Source organism: Haliotis asinina, chromosome 9 (genome assembly GCF_037392515.1).
Source record: "Haliotis asinina isolate JCU_RB_2024 chromosome 9, JCU_Hal_asi_v2, whole genome shotgun sequence".
NCBI lineage: Eukaryota > Metazoa > Mollusca > Gastropoda > Lepetellida > Haliotidae > Haliotis > Haliotis asinina.
Window position 1 is genome coordinate 45,730,163 of NC_090288.1, and position 19,652 is coordinate 45,749,814.

At 39.3% G+C, this 19,652-nt stretch overlaps 1 protein-coding gene across 1 annotated transcript; it reads left to right on the forward strand.

Moving 5' to 3' along the window:
• Nucleotides 1-25: 25 nt before the first annotated feature.
• Nucleotides 26-17,124, forward strand: LOC137295754 (heat shock 70 kDa protein 14-like). The gene is made up of 14 exons (XM_067827286.1): nucleotides 26-119; nucleotides 1,293-1,373; nucleotides 2,464-2,595; nucleotides 3,151-3,256; nucleotides 3,795-3,885; nucleotides 5,199-5,303; nucleotides 6,069-6,230; nucleotides 7,093-7,248; nucleotides 7,826-7,928; nucleotides 8,522-8,650; nucleotides 12,632-12,724; nucleotides 13,173-13,346; nucleotides 14,021-14,079; nucleotides 14,804-17,124. Exons 1-14 carry the CDS (start codon nucleotides 63-65, stop codon nucleotides 14,877-14,879), a joined length of 1,524 nt encoding a protein of 507 aa, XP_067683387.1. The 5' UTR covers nucleotides 26-62; the 3' UTR covers nucleotides 14,880-17,124.
• Nucleotides 17,125-19,652: the final 2,528 nt, after the last annotated feature.

Sequence of the window (19,652 nt, forward strand, 5' to 3'; positions counted from 1 at the left end):
CTCGCGCGTAGCGGAAATGAATTACTTTCCCCATACTCAACCGGAACTGTTATAAAACTGTCATGGCGGCATTTGGTGTACATTTTGGCACGTGTTCTGCTTGCCTTGCTGTATACAAGGTTTAACAAGATATATTCAGTGAAATATAGAATGGCAATAATAATTTGTTGTATAATCTATTGTGCCGTAAGCACAGCACAGAGTATTACCGACATATCCTCTTATAACTGTCCTATTCTGCATCGTGTTTTCACCGGCAAGATGATGATTAATCGTTATATTCGTTGTATCATGTATCCATGAAACATGGACTTCAAAACTAGCCTCGTCTTATTGCGTCCATAGAATTTTTGTTCTGGGAATGAAACCAACCCTAATTTGCAATTTCAAAAGAGACTGCTGTTTACAGATATATTAAAAAGATCTAATCCAAACTAGTTTACGGAATGTATGAATTCTTACTCCATTGTAGCTTGTGTATAGGCACTTTGTCCGAATGTCATGGCATATGAGCAGGTGGCCAAATTTTGCAGGACAATAACCTCTGATTTCTTTATTAAAGACTTCCACTTGTATGCCACCCACTGATTTTGATTCTGTTACTAGTCAAATCATATTACCTGAATATTTTTTCTTTACTTAAACTAATTAGGATGTGTTTTAACGTGTTTCTTTAATTGTATCTGAATATACTGAAAAATGTTTCCAACTTCTAAATATGCCCCTCAAAGAGATTTTTCCTCATCATTCAATATAAGAGGGATACAAGAGATGTTTTACGAAAAATGTTAACCCTAACCCAGAAGCTGAACTTTCAAACAGTATTCTTAATAAAAAGAATACATTTCAATTGGGGGTTACAGGTGGACCTCTTGCCAGTTTTGCTTACAAAAGTTTCTTCACATTTAGCAATAATGTGGTACGGATCATTAAGGCATATGAACAATGAGTTTTCTACAGACTGTATTAGTTTATAGAACTAAAGTGGAATATTGGTATTACTCAAAGTGACTACAGATATTAGTTTGTTACAACTATAGTTCCTTTTGTGCAAAACAAGAAAGTTTGTTTAACTGTCAATTGGCTACAAGCATGTTCATTATAACCATGGATAACTGCATATTGATATATGTAGGAGAGAGATATTTCCAATGAAGATGAGGTAGTGTTATAATGTGACAATTCAATAATGCAAGAATACAGTAGATTTTCTGTTTATCCTGCATGAGGTATTGCATTAAGTTCAACAAGTGACTGAAGTATTGTAGCTCAAATACTTCATACTGTTTCAGGATGGGAAGCCAGATGTTGTGGCTAACGATCTCGGAGACCGAGTTACACCCTGTGTTGTTGCTTTCACCGATCATGATCAGGTAACTACCAGGTCATGATTAGAAAATGTGTATTCCTACTGATGTATGGAACTTTGCCCACACGGTAACAATGTTCGAAGTGGCATACCGGCAGTTATGCTTCGAAGATTAAGAATGGGTTGAAAGCAAAGGAAATATCTTTGACAGAACAAAATAACAATAAAGCCTACCTCAGTACAGCAGACTTAAACACTTTATTATTTCTAATTGTAAAAGTGAGCAGGATGCAATTTTAAATGACTGCAGATAAATTGGGGTGCAATTTTATAGTAATTGATGCAAGAAAATCGTGATGTGGTGGCCCAAGTCAATCCCTGTGTCACAGTTGTAAACTCTCAAAATTCCAGCCAGACAACTTCTCTGGTAACTCTCAAAAGTTACCAGACCGGTTTGAAAGTTGCAATTCCAGAAATTCTGGACTAAGAAAAATAATAAGAAGGTAAATAAGAGGAGGGAATTCTGTTTCAAAGTCAGATTCATCCAAGACCATCAGACGTGCAACTTTTAAACCTGACCGGTCATCAAACAAACTGGGCCAACCAGGCGGAAGTTTGCAATGCTGCTTGTGTGCTGTTGTTACCTCTCCTTTCCCTCTCATGCATAAAGATTTTGGTTAGAATTTGTCTTCAGCAACCCATGCTTGTTGAAAGAGGTGACTAGTGAGATCGGAAGGTCAGGCCTGGGGTGACTTGTTTACATGTGACTTCATATCTTGATAGCTTAGATCATGATCATGATCATCAGTCTCTTGATTGTCTGTTTACAGACTGCCACCATATGCCTGGAAAGTTGCTGAGTGTTGCGTCAAACAGCAAATAAAGAAACATATCATTCTTGTATTCATTAAAACAAGGCGACACATTGGGAGATTAAATCATCCCACTTTAATCTGTGACGTTTTTCTACATTTTCCCTCTCCTAGCCAGTATTACTTTCATTTAACTTCAAAGTACATCTTTACCAACATAATGCATTTTACCATTCTGGCTGTGAGTTAATTCTTCTCTGCAAACAAAATGTACACACAAAGTCCAGTTTGGATTCCTATACAGAGTAGTGTTAAACATCACTCACTTACCCTTTATTACAGTCAGTTGGAGCTGCGGCAAAGCAGGGCATTATTAGGAATGCAACCAACACCATCAGTAATGTCAAACAAATTCTTGGACGGAAGATGGATGACCCAGTTGTTGAGAGCTTTGGTGCCAAGTCTACAGCAAAGGTAACAGGTCATGAACAGATGAGATGATGTTAAATATCACAATGTTGTTTAATTTTGTTAGCTCAATAGTTAGATCTATTTTTTCCAAAGGCTGGAATGGATCACTGGATTGTCGAGTCCAGACTCAATTATTTACAGACCACCACCATATAGCTGGAATATCGCTGAGTGCATCATAATACTAAATTCACCTCAAAGACAGGAAGCAACAGGGTTTGGTCAAAATCCAGTTTAAACCCACAGAGTTGAGACTCTGACATGATTCTTCTGTGTATGAACATTTAGACAAGAACACATCCTTACATGTAAAGTAATATTAACCATCAGAGATTAAAAAAAATATATTAACAGAAACAGGACCCATGTATCTGACTTCTGAATGTGCTGTCTCTAATCTAATGTAGGTAATGTAGGCCAAGACTTTTTCCCTGTCAACATAACCCTGTCAGTGCTGAGTGACATTTGCATCAATACACAGTTAGAAGCACCTGTAAAGGAACATTTGCTTTGTGTGCGAAAAAGGACAAGTCAGTTATTCTGTTTGCTTCTCTACAGGTTGTAGAGAAGAATGGGATACCACAGTTTGAAGTTAGCCACAAGGGAAAGACTTGTCAGTATTCCGCCAGCCAGGTGGCAGAGATTATCTACAGGAAGATGCTAGGTATGATACAGAGATTATCTCTCAGGAGATACTAGGTAGGCGATACAGGGGTTATCTCCCATGAGATACCAAGTAGGAGACACAGAGATTATCTCTCAGGAAGTACTAGGTAGGGGATACAGGGGTTATCTCCCAGGAGATACCAAGTAGGAGATACAGAGATTATCTCTCAGGAGATACTAGGTCGGTGATACAGAGATTATCTCCCCCTGGAGATACTAGGTAGGAGATATAGCGATTATCTCCTAGGAGATGATTGTAGCCTCTTCTTCTCTATGTGGTCTTGTTGTCTGTGAAGTGTACACCATTTCTGAAAGCCATCACACAAACTGCACTGTAACAACATAATATGAAAACTTGTTTAGTTTTATTGTAGAAGCTCATCAAATTGATGCAATCTACAGCCAGCACTGCAACCTAAGATAAACTCATAGAAACTCTCTAAACTTAACACTATGTTTGTGACAGAGAACCCTTGATATATATTCCTAATTTCCTAAAGTCTGGCATTCTGACGAGTCTGTGTGTGCTTCTCCAGAAACAGCCCAGAGTCACGGAGGAAGTGGAATTCAGGATGCAGTTCTCACTGTTCCTTTTGGCTTTGGTCCTGAGCACAGGAACGCCTTCAGGTGAGTATACAGTATTACTGTCATTCTTGTGCCTGATCTACAAACCAGTCATAGGTTTATGAGCTACCATAACTGGAGATTTTGTGTCATATAATTACCATAGCGCCACAAACATTCTGGTCTCTGTTGTTGGGCACCATTAATATTCCGAAGTATATTGTCCATGTGTTGTTTTAAGAGTCCACAACTGAAAATAAGTGAATATGATTATGAATGAGTACTTTCAACCTGGATGGCCAAGTTGCCTAAGGCACTGCAATTCACTGTACAGAGTTCCCTTAGGAACCCTAGGAACCTGTCTGTGATCATGGAATCAGTTTCCGGTTCACCAGGATAGTGTTTAAAGGGTTGCCACCATCATAACCATGCTAATGAGTTACTGTGGACTCACTCACTCACTCACTCACAGCATTGGGTGGTCAGGCTTGCTGACTTGGTTGACACATGTGATCGGTTTCCAATTGTGCAGATCGATGCTCATGTTGTTGGTCACTGGATCGTCTGGTCCAGACTTGATTATTTACAGACCGCTGCCATATAGCTGGAATATTGCTGAGTGCTCTGTAAAACTAAACTCACTCACTCACTCACCCACCCACTCACTCACTCACTCACTCACTCACTCACTCAGCTTCCATGTTTTATTGCATCCCAGTGGCATGTGAATGTTCAAACACTGACTGGAGCGTGCTTCAAACTTTACTGACTCAAGAAGAATATTGCTGATTATCTTACCTCACTCATAAATGTCACTTTCTGATTGGCTGAACACTCTTGAGTTATTTTCATTGTACCCTGCTTACAAGTGTGCAACATTTCTCTATATACTCCGTTGGGAATGTTGAACTCATTTGGTACTTTGTGGTAGTAATTCTTTATCTCAGATATCATTGAATCACATAAAGATGAACAGAAATTACCAATGTTTTGCAAATGCAAATCGATGGAAGGGATGTAACACTAAATCTGTTTTCCTTGTCATTTGCCAAATGCAAAAAGTTTTGTACCCATGCTTCAAGCAATTCAAAATCTACATTGAGGTGCTGGGTTAGAAAATTCACTGTTCACTTGTCCCTCGGGGCCCATTGGGTGTTGGAGCGCAGGGGACATAAACAAACTTTGAGGGTACATCAACTCATGTTCCAGTGTGACCAGGGTACAACTTATATTGTACTTTGTAAGTGAATTCTTTTCGTTAACTTTTTATATCATTGTTGACTAGATTTTCAGTGTTATTTATGTGTGTCAATTGATATGGAGCATGCAGTATTTTGTCATGTTGTCAACATGTAATGTGATATATCTTTTGACAGCGAGGCAGCAACCAAAGCTGGCTTCAACATCCTCAGATTAATCAACGAAGCATCTGCTGCAGCACTGGCCTATGATCTTGGACAGATGGACAATACAGAGAGCAGGTAAACTTATTTATGATGATCTGTGATAGTGACCTTGACCTATGACCTTGCACAGATGGACGACACAGACAGCTGGTTAATTCATCAGTGTTGATGAGGAGCAAATACTTTGGCAGATAAACCATGCATTTGATGTACAATCTATAATCTCTGCCACAGGCAAATTCCATGTGTTACTTCATACCTTCTTGCACAGTCAGTTCAAGATATTTTATATATTCTTCATCTGTTTCACTTTTGACAGATCTATACATCTATGTAAACATATGTGGAACACATTTCTCTTTGTTCAGGTGTCCATTGAAAAGCTTTTGTCATTCCAGTATGTTCTGCTTCAAAGGAAAGATCTTTATTGATAAACAAGCAAAAGCTCTGGTCATGTTATATGCAAAACAGCCTGGGCCAGAATTTTGGTAATCTCATCATTGATGAGGTGGACACACTATAATGACCTTGACCTTCGACAGCTTGAGTGAATAAATCCCAGCTGTGATTATGATAACTTTATTCTCCAGACATTCCATGTTTTAGTCCTGCTGAAGAAAAAGATGCAATTATAATACAGGCAAAAACTATATTCTCTTAGACTGTTGCTCAAATGACGGATAATGTGGGAGCTCACTCTTGTCTGGTGATGGTGCATCACAACGCAATATTATCTCTCTACAAGTCCTACATGATTTATATGTGTTTGCATGACATGAATATTTATAGCTATCAACACCATGAACATGATAATAATTCTTCTCATGATTTTGCTTCTAGCTATGCCCTGGTGTATCGGCTAGGTGGCACATCAAGTGATGCAACAGTGCTGAAGATAGAAAACGGCATGTACCGAGTGTGTTCGTCTACCGCAGACAATCAGTTTGGAGGCAATCAGTTCACTGAAGTCCTGCTCAAGTATCTTGCTATGGAATTTAAGAGGTGAGGAAAGGAAGGCACTTTCTCACGTCCTTCTAACAACAGATGTGGATTATAGTTCATAATGTAAATCACTGGATTGTTGGGTCCAGACTCGATTATATACATACACACACGCGCAGGTGTCTAGACCTCAGATGTCCATATTAATCCAATCTAATGAAAATCAGACATTTATTATATTCTTGTTACTGCCAAATGGGGTTGTGGGGTAGCCGAGTGGTTAAAGCATTCGCTTGTCACGCCGAAGACCCAGGTTCGATTCCCCACTTGGGATCAATGTGTGAAGTCCATTTCTGGTGTCCCCAGTCGTGATGTTGCTGGAATATTGCTAAAAGTGGCATAAAAGTATACTCACTCCTTACTGCTTAACAAAGATCTGAGGACATTCTAGTCTAGGTCACTTCACTCTTTATTTTACCCATGAAAATCTTGGTAAGAATTGATCTTCAGAAACCCATGCTTGTTGTCAGAGACTTCTAACGGGATGGGATGGGATAGTCAGACTCCGGGTAGCCTAGTGGCTAAAGCGTTTGCTAGTCACATGAAGACCTGGATTTGATGCCAAACATGGGTACAATGTCTTAGTCTATTTCTGTTTTCCCCCACCATGAAATTGCAGGAATATTTGCTAAAAGTGATGTAAAACCAAACTCACGCACACGCATGCATACACACATGCACTCACTCACTCTAATGAGATCATTTTATATTACCTTGTAAAATTTCATCACATCAGCAGTAGCAATCACTGTCTGTCTAGTGATCAGTCACAGGCTCAATGCTCCAAGCCAGTGCCTCATCAGGCTGTTTTCATCAAATTTCACTTTACTTACTGTTTAGATGTGGTTCCGTAACATTGCAGACAATACAAAGCTGATGTGACTGAAAACAAGCGCTCTGTTACCAAGCTACGCCTTGCTGCCGAAACCTGCAAACATGCTCTGTCCACTCTGGGTAATGCCAAGTGTGCTGTTGAATCTCTCTACGATGGCATGGATTTCCATCATGGAGTTTCAAGGTGAGAGGAGTAGATAATCCTGATTGGTAGTTCACTTTAGCTTTGTGGCGTCAGGAGAGACTCCTGAGCACTTGTTTGCTATATAGTATAAACTCCATAATGTATAGACTGAACTGATCTATTGTTTTTACAACAACACTCCAGGGGTTAAAAAAATCCAATCGCCTAAGACAATTCAGTTTACAATTTCCTTTCAGTCAAATAATGGTATCTTACTTGTTCTTTGGGTTACTAGATAATTTCTGCTTACGGTTTCGAACTTCAAATAAACTTGGAAATCTTTTCATATCTACATAAAATGTAGCTATCAGATTTCACAATGATAATAAAGTATAGTTACCTTTCTGTGCTATTTGATCACTTCTCAGTGAGTAGGCCACTTACAAGTACCATGTTGATTTATTCTTTCATAATTACATCATCGTGCTTATGTCATAACAACCAGGGCAAGTGGAAAATTAGTTAGGACAAGGTGCTTTCTTAAAGTCACTTGCCCAGTGGCAAGTGGTTTTTAAAACTCTAGGATTTGAAGCAGTTGTACATCCTGTGTTGTAACCATAGTGTGTGTTTGTTCCAGGGCTCGGTTTGAGAGTCTGTGTACCAACCTCCTGCAACAGAGCAACAGCCTCATTGAGAAGTGCCTGAATGAGGCAGGGCTGAACAAGACAGACATTAGTAAAGTAGGTCCACCTTGCATCAAAAACATTGTCAATTTGCTGCAGACAATTAATGTGTTACTGGTTTCAATACTTGCTTGAATACTTTGGTCATCTCCCTTGTTAAATCATGTTGTTTAACTGTTTAAGAGTTATCCCCCTTTGTCCAGTTTGTCATGTCTGATGCTATCTTCTCTTTTGCTTCTAAATCAGCATGTATGTTTGCACCAATGATGGTCACTGAATTTGTGTTTGAGTCCAGTTTGTGTAGGTAGCGTCTTAGTACCATTGCTCAAACATTTTGTTTCAAAATATAATCAGTTTCAGGGTTTTGATGTAGTTCTTCTTATCCTGACTCATATTATTGCTACTCTACCCTTTCTGCCTGAGGTACATTGGAAACCTTTATAAAATCATCGTGGCTTAGTGTTAGTTTTTAATCAGTACTGTTTTCTTAATTGAACTTTTGTTATGTGGTTGTCTTTGTTGATGTTTATGTTATCTTATAACATTTCAGATGTTTGAGTTCTGTCGTTTTGCCAGGGTAACATTAATACTAACAATTTGACTGGCTAACAGGTACGTATGTTACCATGGCATCTGACCACTTCTTTCAGGTAATTCTGTGTGGGGGCGGGGCCAAGGTGCCAATTGTGCAGAAATCTGTTGCTGACACTGTGAAAGGTGCAGAGGTACTGACCTCCATATCTCCTGATGAGGTCATCGCCATGGGAGCAGCTAAAGAGGTCAGATTTTTACCAAATACATCCTGTAATATTTTACATGAAAGTCAGAGGGTAAAGAAGGAGTAAATTTGATAACACTTGGTTCACTTCTGAAACCCAGAGCTAAATTTGCACATTTTATTTAGGAAATACAGCTTGCTCTACACCAGTGCACATTATCGTCTGATAAAGTACCATCGGCGCCTTTGAGCTTTCACCAAAGCATCTCAGAAATGGAGCATATACAGGCATCCCTCCCTCTTCAATACAGCGGTTTCAGTAAACTGACGGGTAATCTGTAGCTCCCATGAACAAATTGCCCAGCAAGCACATATTTTCACTTTGGAAATAGCATGTCAACAAGTCTGCTGTTGTGCTCAAGTTAGTCATTTTGTAAACTAGTGAAATTCAGTGTGGATTCCGAAAAACAGTGTTCATCACACATATCCTTGTATGATGGTTTGGATGTTTCCATAGCAAATGGTGGCATCATCACCTGTAAAAAGCTCTTTATCAATTGTTAACATGTATGCCTGTAAGTTGAAACTAATTAAACCCAACAAATACTTCATTAGCATTTTGTCATATGTGAGGTGCAGTGTTTGGCCTTAAAAGCAATTTTTCTTGAATAATCAGATGAACAGCAAAACATCATATTAACTTATATAAGACAAATTTATCATAAAGACATACCATCAGCCAAGTACTTATTGTGTTTGTGTTTGCGGCATAAACATTGCCATCTGAAAATGTTTGATGTCAGAACACAATCTTCCTTGATTTCATTTGATGGGATCAAATTTAATCCCTCTATTCGTGGTATAATAAAAGGTCTTGTCTTACCTCACACATCATTATCGCTTTCTGATTGGCTGAGCACTCTATTATTTTCAATGTACCCTGCTCACCATTCTCTTCCCACAAAGGTAACTTGTTATATCTTCCTATGAACTTCTGTTCCAGTATGGCCATTAAATGGTGTGAGTGTTCCGCGTTTGTGATTTGTTGTAATCAGATTTAGTGGTGCTGTCAGGAACTTTGTTTCAAGAGTGGTCAGTCGTAAGGCCTCGGTAATTTCTGTTTGCTTCAGGAAAACTAAACCCTCTTTCCCAGCACGATGCACAATTGTTTCTTCTAGACAGAATGCAGTCATGTAATGGCAAATCAGTGGCATCTCCATAGCCCTCGTTGTCAACCGACAAGCTAGGCATTATATGTCTGTGTGTCACATCAATATGTCTGTGTGTCACATCAACACAAGTCTCCAGCAGAGGAGGGATATTTGTGGTCCCGCATTTGCTTGTATAAGTCAAGGTGGATCTAAGTTGATGTAACATTTGTTATGTAATGCTGGAGGATATAGGCATTGCCTCGTCTGTCTGTCCGACTTTCCATCCATAATCATTTTGTTTTCGGAGCATAACTCAAAACCAATCCAAATATTTCTAGACCAAAATTGGCAGACATAACAAACTGAAGCTAAGGTTGCGCATTTTGCTACTTACAGATTTTGGCATTTATATTTTTCTTGGTTTCCATGGAAACGTTTGGACTTCAGAGAAATGTGCTTTGTTTCTGGAGCATAACTCAAAAAATGTTCAATATATTTCTGCAAAACTTGGTAGATATATCAATCAGTACCTAAAGTGGTGCCTTTTGCTATCTACAGGCTTTTTTTATTTATTATTTCCTCTGTTTCCATGGAAACAGACCTGTGAAGGTGAAGGGTGGAATAGACTTTTATCAACCCATGCTTGTCATAAAGGCGACAATGCTTGTCGTAAGAGGCAACTAAGGGGATTTGGTGGTCAGACTTGCTGACTTGGATGACACGTTATCGGTTCACAATTGAGCAGATCGATGCTCATGCTGTTCATAACTGGATTGTCTGGTCGAGACTTGATTATTTACAGACCGCCGCCATATAGCTGGAATATTGCGGCGTAAAACTTAGCTCACTCACTCACTCCATGGAAACAATTCAGACTTAGTCTCAAAAGGGAGGTGTGTGATTCATTTCTGGAGCACAACCTAAAACTTCTTGATATCTTTCAGCAAAACTTGGCATATATGTTAAGCAGATCTCAAAGTGGTGCCTTTTGCTATTTACAGATTTTTGTGATTTGGGTTTCCATGGAAACAATTCGGCCTTGGTCTCAAAAGGGAGGGAAGGGCTTTCAGCAAAACTTGACAGATATGTTAGGCAAACCCCAAAGTGGTGCCATTTACAGATTTTTGTGATTTGGGTTTCCATGGAAACAATTCGGCCTTGGTCTCAAAAGGGAGGGAAGGGCTTTCAGCAAAACTTGACAGATATGTTAGGCAAACCCCAAAGTGGTGCCTTTTGCTATTTGCTGATTTTTGGTACTTTATTTTTCCCTTTTTTCATGTAAACATTTGAGACTTAGTCTCAAATGGGAGGGATGGGCTTTGTTTCCTGAGCACAACTCTAAAACCATTGATATCTTTCAACAGAACTTAACAGATATATCAGGCAGGTCTTGAAGTGGTGCCTGTTGCTGCTTACAGATATTTGACATTTATACTTTTCATTATTTCCATGGAAACAACTCAGTCTAAAGGAGCGTCAAGTAACTGTCAGATGATTTCTTCTTTCAAATATGAAGGGGCGGGGTGATATGTTATCTTCTAATGACTCCTGTTCTGATTGGATTGAAGGAAGGTAGATGATTCGTGTTGTGATTTCTTGCTGTTTGGTGATTTTATGAAAACTGGGAAATATGGCTGTATTGGAACAGAGGTTCATAGGAGGACATGACAAGTAACCTATGTGGGGAGAGAATGCCCACTTACAAGCAAGTAAACATATCTACCCTGCTGGGAATGCCAAACTCATTTGACATTTCATAGTAATAATTCTTTATCTCAAATGACAATCAGACCCGTGAAGGTCCTGGGGTAGAATAGGCCTTCAGCAACCCATTCTTGCCATAAAAGCGACTACCGAGATCGGGTGGTCAGGCTAGCTGACTTGGTTGGCACATGTCATCGGTTCCCAATTGCGTAGATCGATGCTCATCTCACTCACTCACTCACTCACTCACTCACTCACTCACTCACTCACTCACTCACTCAAATGACAATCAAGTCACGGAGGACAAGTGGAAATTACCAATGTTCTGTGAATGCAAGTTGATGGAAAGGAGATTTAACTCAATCTGTTTGTCATATGGAATATCTAGCGATGGCTGCAAAAACATTTATACCCATGCCTCAAACAATTCAAAATTAACATTGCCGTGTTCAGTAAGGTGGATGTATTGTTCACTGGTCCCTCGGGACTTGATGCTTGTTGAAGTTTGCCTTTTGTACTCAGGGAACATAAAAAAAAATGGCATTGAGGGTACAAAACTGATGTTCCCTGGGGGACCATTGATTAAGTTAATGGGAGTATATTGTACCACACAGATATTCTTGGATGATGTCTTGTGCCTAAGATAAGGTTGTCATCTATAAGTTAGTGAGATGTTTTATGGTGGTTTATGTTAACAGAAAGATAACAAATATGTCTCAGGTGTCCAAAAAGACCATGATATGAGGATATGATGAAAGTAATGTTTTGACTATATATGGTAAAACATTATATAAAGTTCGATACTTTCAACTATACTAAGTATACACTTATATTATTTCCAATATGCTGCTATAGTGAACTGTTAACATGTAGTGCTGGATCGATTGATTCAATCACCAATCAATGGTCATGTTGTTGATGACTGGATTGCTTGGTCCAGACTCGATTAATCACAGACCGCCACCATATAGCTGGAATATTGCTGAGAGCAGAGTAAAACTAAACTCACTCACTCACTCACTCACTCACTCACTCACTCACTCATAAAACTGCAATTTGAAAAACATATTTGTATATAGATGTTTCAGCAGGAAGCATTCTGAGTCATCTTTATGGTACTGTTGAATTATTTAGATATTTAGGTATTTCAAGACCTTTATTATAGTAGTTTGTGTTTTGAATTGCAGGCAGCATTTCTGGTTGGGAAAGACATTGAAGCTTTGAAAGATCATGAAGAACACACTCAAGCCAAATGTCTCTCACACTGTGTCTGTGTGAAGGTGGGTGTGGGTGAAGGTTGATCAGTGATGTCTGTGCGAAGGTGAATCATAGATAGCTGGTTGAAGGTGGATTTGTGATGCCTGTGTGAAAGTGTGTGTGTGTGATGGTGGATAAGTGATGTCTATGTGAAGATGAGTCAGTGATATCTGTGTGAAGGTGGACCAGTGATTTCTCTGTGAATTTGGGTCTGGGTGAAGATTGATCAGAGATACCTGTGTGAAGGTGGATTTGTGATGTCTGGATGAAAGTGTGTCTGGGTGCAGATGGATCAGTGATGTCTGTTTGAAGGTGGATCAGTGATGTTTCTGTAAAGTTGGATTAGTGATGTTTCACGAAGCTGTTCAAATGCACTATATTTGCACATGCGTTTCCGCAATTTGATGCATGATCCTTATGAAGTACACCATGATGTAAAAATGTAACAACGATGCTTGACTGACGCTGCAGGTGTCTGATGATCCCGAAGCAGACAACCTGATCACAGCATTGCCAAAGCTAAGCCTCATCCCGTCCAGGAATCAGCACACTTTCACACTTGCTGATGTCCAGGACAATTTCAGCATGGAGGTGTACGAGGCCAGTGATCCACCCACACTACAAAACTCATCCCTACTTGCCAGGGTGAGTAATTTTTGACACACTGACATCAGCTGATAGACATTGCTATGTCAAGGCTTGATCAGTGCAGGTAAAAATGTTCATCTGATTGCACTTAAGTGCAGGTAAGTTTTCCACCAAAAGAGCATGACAGTGGTTTTATTGGTATAAATTACTGTATATCCTTCTGTTCTCTGAATCAATTACGGAGTCTGATTTCAGTATATCCAGTCTGTACCAGTGCAGGTATAATGTTGCTAGCGCAGATTTCTTTTCACTACAACAGGTTGCACCCAGTGCAAGTGGACTTTTCCATAAAAGTGCATGTTAGCAGTTTAGTGATATATGTTGTCTTTATTAAACAGTCTTCTCTTACCCTGTGTATCATGTGAGTCAATTTCCCGAGGCCAAAAATATAAGCAAGCCTGTTTTGATTTCATGAATCAATTACATTACATTTTCATTCATTCAAATGAATTGTGTTCACAATTTGTGTGACATCACATGGAAAAATGAATGAAAATAAAGTGCAACACCCACTCAGTCATTAACCCTCTCAACCCCAACACCTGCCCCACTCACCCACCCACTCACTCACTCACTCATCCACTCACTCATCCACTCACTCACCCACTCAAAAACCCATTCTGTAACTAATTTTGAGTATATGTAAAGACTTGTAATTATCACCTCCACAGATAGTGATGCGAGATCTTCCTACACCCAGCAGTATACAAGCAAACTTCCATCTTAGAAGGTAAAATTCATGGTCCTCATTGTACCAGCATTCCTGACACTGTGCTTATTGTAATTGTCATTTTTGAAAGACAGAAGAATATTACACAGAAAGTATGTAGCCTGAAAGTACATTATTTGAGAACAGTTATGCAAACAAAAATGAGATTGTGTTTGAATTTAAGGTCTTTGTAATTGCTGTTTGTAAAATACTGTCTATAAAAATAGATGTAGTTTTCAAAGGGAAAGTTTTCTAAAGGCTTAAGAATGTACAATGCTTCACTGTCGAAGTGAACATATGTACAATCTGTAGAGGTGAAACAATACAGTAAGGAATGATATGACATGCGTCTCGATGATGTGGGTGCATTGAGATTCCTATCCCAGTGCACCACTTTAAATTTATAAATTTTGAAATTCATATTCTCTCCCTCTCTTCAGGTCACAATCCTGAATCATTTGTTTTCAATTTTTACATGGCGAAAATGCAATATTGTAGGGAAATAACATAAAAGCTAAGGGGGCAAATTTGATGAGCATTATCGTGTCTCAATTGATCTATCAATACTTATGGTGTTGATCACTGAATTGTCTGATGCAGACTCCATTAACTACAAGCTGCTGTATGGCTGAAATATTACAGACAGTGGCATAAAAAAACGAGAATAAAAATACACTAGTATAAGCACATTGATATAAAGATTTGAATATGTAATTATTTCGGAACATTCCATCTATCATTTCAGAGAAGGGACGCTCCACGTGACATGCCATGAGCTGACTTCAAATAGGGAAGAGAGTGTCACAATTGGTATCAGCTGATGTCACGGCAAATGTTCTAGCATTTTGTGACAAATACTTCCTGTGCCAGTGAATCAAGTATGAAAATGTGGTCATGTTGGATGTGTCATCTGCCATGCAGAATGGAGAGACCTCATATTATGTTATTAACATTTCATTTCAGACATTGTTCATGAGACAGTTGTTTGTCATGGCTTTGCAGCATGATGTGGTGAGTTATCTCCCTTAGGTTATTTTGAAAGTTATACTGTTGTTGGTGGATTACCGATTCCACAAAATCTCCTTAAATGTTTGACTCCATTGTGATACAGCTCTGTATGAAGTTCTGGTCATGCCATGATCAGGTAAATGTCCCACCAGTGGTCGTGTTGCCAAATTTTTGGTGATTTGTGAAGAAAGCCTTCAGACAAGCATATCTCTGAAGTCTGATTTCTGAAGTGTGAAATTGAATACTGTATATACTGTGCAGTTCCAAATAGAGAAAAGGAAAGCTATTCAAAACCGATGTGGATTTTTTCTACATCCTGTATTGTTCCACATCACATCTCTTCCTGTGGTCTTTTTTATTCAAAATTGGACCGATGAATTTCAATCTTACTCGAAAACTATTGAACATATCATACTCAATGAAACACTGATCATATTCAAAATATCATGCCAGCTGTTTGAGGTTTTTGCTGAATTTTTGTATTGAAAATAAAAAAAATTACAAACTATCATTAGAATATTGACATAGTTCACTGTTTGTTATGAGGGAGTTGTGCAGAGAAAGGCACAGCCAGGTGTTCGAGAAACGTGCATAAGTGCCAAGAAAGTTATTTTTGCCATTAACCTGTGCTGTAGGATCTCCATCCTTTCACACACCTGGCTGTCCCTTTCTCTTCACTCCTGTATATATGGACGAGATCGTAAATAGATCTCATCTTTGGGATGTATGTAAAGATCTGTTATCTTAGGTGAGGTTTATTGTTTTGCAAAAGACCATGTTGATCGCTTTGTGTTTCAACTGTACAAATTTCTGAACAGAGGATGATTATTCGTTTGTAACATTTATCATCTCTTTTTATTCATAACAATCATATGTAGCTGTCTGAGTTTCCTCCCTTAGGTATGCCAGTATCATGGGTTTCATCCCATATTTCACCTGATTATGAATCACAACTTTTTTCAATTATTGCCATGGTGTTTACAAAGCTGTATATTGTAACACCCATTCATTTTTCTTTTTACTGTCGCTGTACAGCTATGTGAGATAGGGTGAACAATTTACACAGTCAGGTGGAGAATAGCAAGGAAGGAGGCACAGTCACGCTGACATCTTGGCAGCAGATGTGCTGGACTGGCTTGTCAGTGTCGTACCTCTGTGTCCCTGGCTTGCCATCTGCTAGCGGTCTATGCTCTTCCTGCTGTCAACCAGCTCCCAGCTTGATTATTTACAGGGTCTACCTTTAAAGGGAGATGAACAACTATCAATCCATTTAGGTCACAATTGTCATGGACATAATCAGCTTATCTGGTTGTGTTTTGACTAGTTGGAAATATCTCTCACAGGTTAATGTTTCTAAGTGGTTTAAGACTTGAATCACTAAGGGCTGCCTTCCCACATAAAGCTAAAATGGTACAGCTGAAATACTTTTCAGAGTTCACAGTAATAATAGTTGATTTATCATCCGTATTTCTCCATGCACAATGCATGATCAAAGTACCCAAACAATCTGATAATTACTACCCCAGATGACCCAGGCTACCTGTGAAGCGCTAGAAGTTGAATTGTTACATGACTTATCCCACTGGGTACCCATATTCTGCTGGGTGAACACACGTGTCTTCTGTGCTTCATTGTGGGACAGGACTGAAGTCCTAGGACTCTCAGAAGTCAAGCTGCCAAACATGGTCACCTATGGGAGAAATTGCTGCAGCCATGCATGCTCAACTTCAATTTATTTGTGACCTGAGCTCTATTCACAGGACCACACATTGTTATGTTGAACCCATCCAATATGTTTGAAAATGGTATGGAATGGATATGTGAGTGCTTTTGCTCTGATATGATTTAATAGTTATGTTAAAGCTTTCAACATATTCTCACAAGCGCAAAGAACAGGTGCTTCATGTCATATTTATTATGAACGAGAGTTATATTTAATGACTCCTTACAGTAGAGGTTTACATGAAGATGCCAAGGGTGGTTTCCTCAACGTATGTTTTGCATGTTGTAAGAATGCTGAATATAATATGTATATTTGAATAAACAAAGTTCGTTCAGTATAAGTATAGTGTTATTTGTAAAACTTCCATGTATTTTACCAAAACCAATAGGAAACAATTGTGAGTCACTCGTGTTATTCCGGGACAAACCGGATAGTGATCAAGAAGGTTACGGGATGACTGAGTGATGAGGAAAGAACCGAGCGTAGCATTTCTCGCAAGAATAGTTTTGACAGCATTTCAAGGTGGGTTGGAACAAGTGGAGATCCGGGTTAGAATTGGTTTTCAGCAGGGAGACTACATATAAATTCCGACAGATACAATAAACTGGCTGAAGTTCTGTTACACACAACTGCAGTTGTACTGGGAACGAGCCAAGTCACTGTGGAACACATGGGAAAGACAGTAAGCGAGTGGCCTGTCCCTGTTGTAGATTATCACTGTTTTCAGTAACCCACGACTAACGGCATCTGGTGGTCAGGCTCCGTGAATTGGTTGATACATGTCATCATATCCCAAATGCGTAGACAGGTGCTCATGTTATTGCAGGATTTTCTGGTCCAGACTCGCTCCTGCTAAACTGTTGCAGACAAGGGCGTAAAGCAAAACTCAGTATTCATGTTGTCCCGGAATAATATGCTTTTTTAATTTTTTTTTAACAAGCTGTGCAATACAAAGATCGTGAATAAACCTGGAAAAACATAAGGACCGCATTGGTCCCGTCATGTGATCCCTTATTATTTCCCTCAGTATAGGAGCTGGTTGCCAAGGGTTCTATATGTGAGTTGTGTCCCAATGGCATGCTATAACCCTATGTTAAACCACTGCGGTAAGTTATCATTGTTCTTGGATGTGTTTAGCGGCATAACTTGATTACTGACCAACGGCAACTTTTTGCGAAAATATATTATTTAGAACAATAAAATTGTGCTTATTTTGATAATCTTCATCATGCCTAATACATAGCACGCTTATTGAAAAGCATGCCCACGTGGTGCAGGTCGTTTTAATCACCCGGTAACTAGTTATTTCAATAACTACCATGTAAAAGTGATTAACCTACTTATCATAACTTTGAACCCCGAATCGTGATTTATCCTCTCTATACGTATGTCAAATTTAAGATACTGAATCCCCCACCTAAAATACGTTCGTAACGTTACAGCCTGTCGTAACTAGGTAGTTTATATACCCGTAAAGGTCCCGGGGTAGACTAGGCCTTCAGCCACCCTTGCTTGCCATGAAAGGCGACTAACGGTATCGGGTGATCAGGCTCGCTGACTTGGCTTGATGACACATGTCATCGGTTCCCAGTTGCGTAGATCGATGCTCATATTGTTTATCACTGGATTGTCTGGTCCAGACTCGATTATTTACAGACCGCCGCCATGTAGCTGGAATATTGCTGAGTGCGGCGTAAAATAAACTCACTCACTCTCTGGTCTATCATTGGCTTCCAAACGCCGCGCCGATACGAACGTTTGGTGGATCAGGCCCTCAGTTGATCCAATATGCTAGTATCATAACTGGCAGGAGACATGCCGAGAGATGATCGAGCATTTCAACGGAGGACGTTCTTGGAAAACTGCGTCGTTTTTCTCTGCTGCAATTTCCGACAACAACAGTGTGTAAGATTCCTGTCTGCAGATGTTTTTTCCCTTCCTTTCACGGGCCACTTTTGATACTACATGATCTTACATTAATATCATTATACTTGTTTGCCCGTCACAAATGTTTGGATACAGAATTTCAGCGATGTATAGTTTTTTGTAAGCCTTTTTTTGTAACCCCTCATGACGCTCAAGACCTGGGTTCGATTCCCTATAATGGTACAATGTATTAAAATCATTTCTGGTGTCCCCCCGCATCGAATGTTGCTAACAACGGCGAAAAACCATATACACTCTCTCACTCGCCTTAAAAACCAAAACAAAACTCGTGAAGATACGGGTTGAATTTGATCATCAGTAACCTGTGCTTGTCGTGAGAATCGACTAAGGGGATTGGGTGGTCAGGCTCGTTACGTAGTTGACACGTCATCGTATCCCAACAAAACAGCATAGATCGATGCTCACAATATGACACTGGTCACTCAACCTTTACTAAGTTTAACCTAAGTCTAAAGTAACCTTAGTGCAGTGTTAAAGAATGGGAGTTAAGGTTAACCTTAGCATACGTTGCTTTGTGAAAGGAGACCCTGGTCTAAATCTCGCCCCTCGCTCGGAATCATATACAACCTAAATATACCGAGAATAATAAGTTAACGATGTGACGATAAGGAAATAGTAGGCTAAAATAACTGGGATGACCAATCCATATTTAGTGGATGTTCATCTGGTAACTGTTTTTGGGAGATCATAATCGTTTGTATTTCCAACTAAACATAATATTGTTAACGATATGATGACACTGATTTTAGAGCAAAATAACTATTGCCATCCTGCTTATACATCAGTATTAACCTTAGGTTGCACTTGTAAAAACTGACAGTGAAATGACAATATAACAGTCATTTCTGACTCAGTCCATCACAGAATTGTGGTTTCAATAACATGCAGTAGATATATGCTGTTAAGAGCTGAGTAG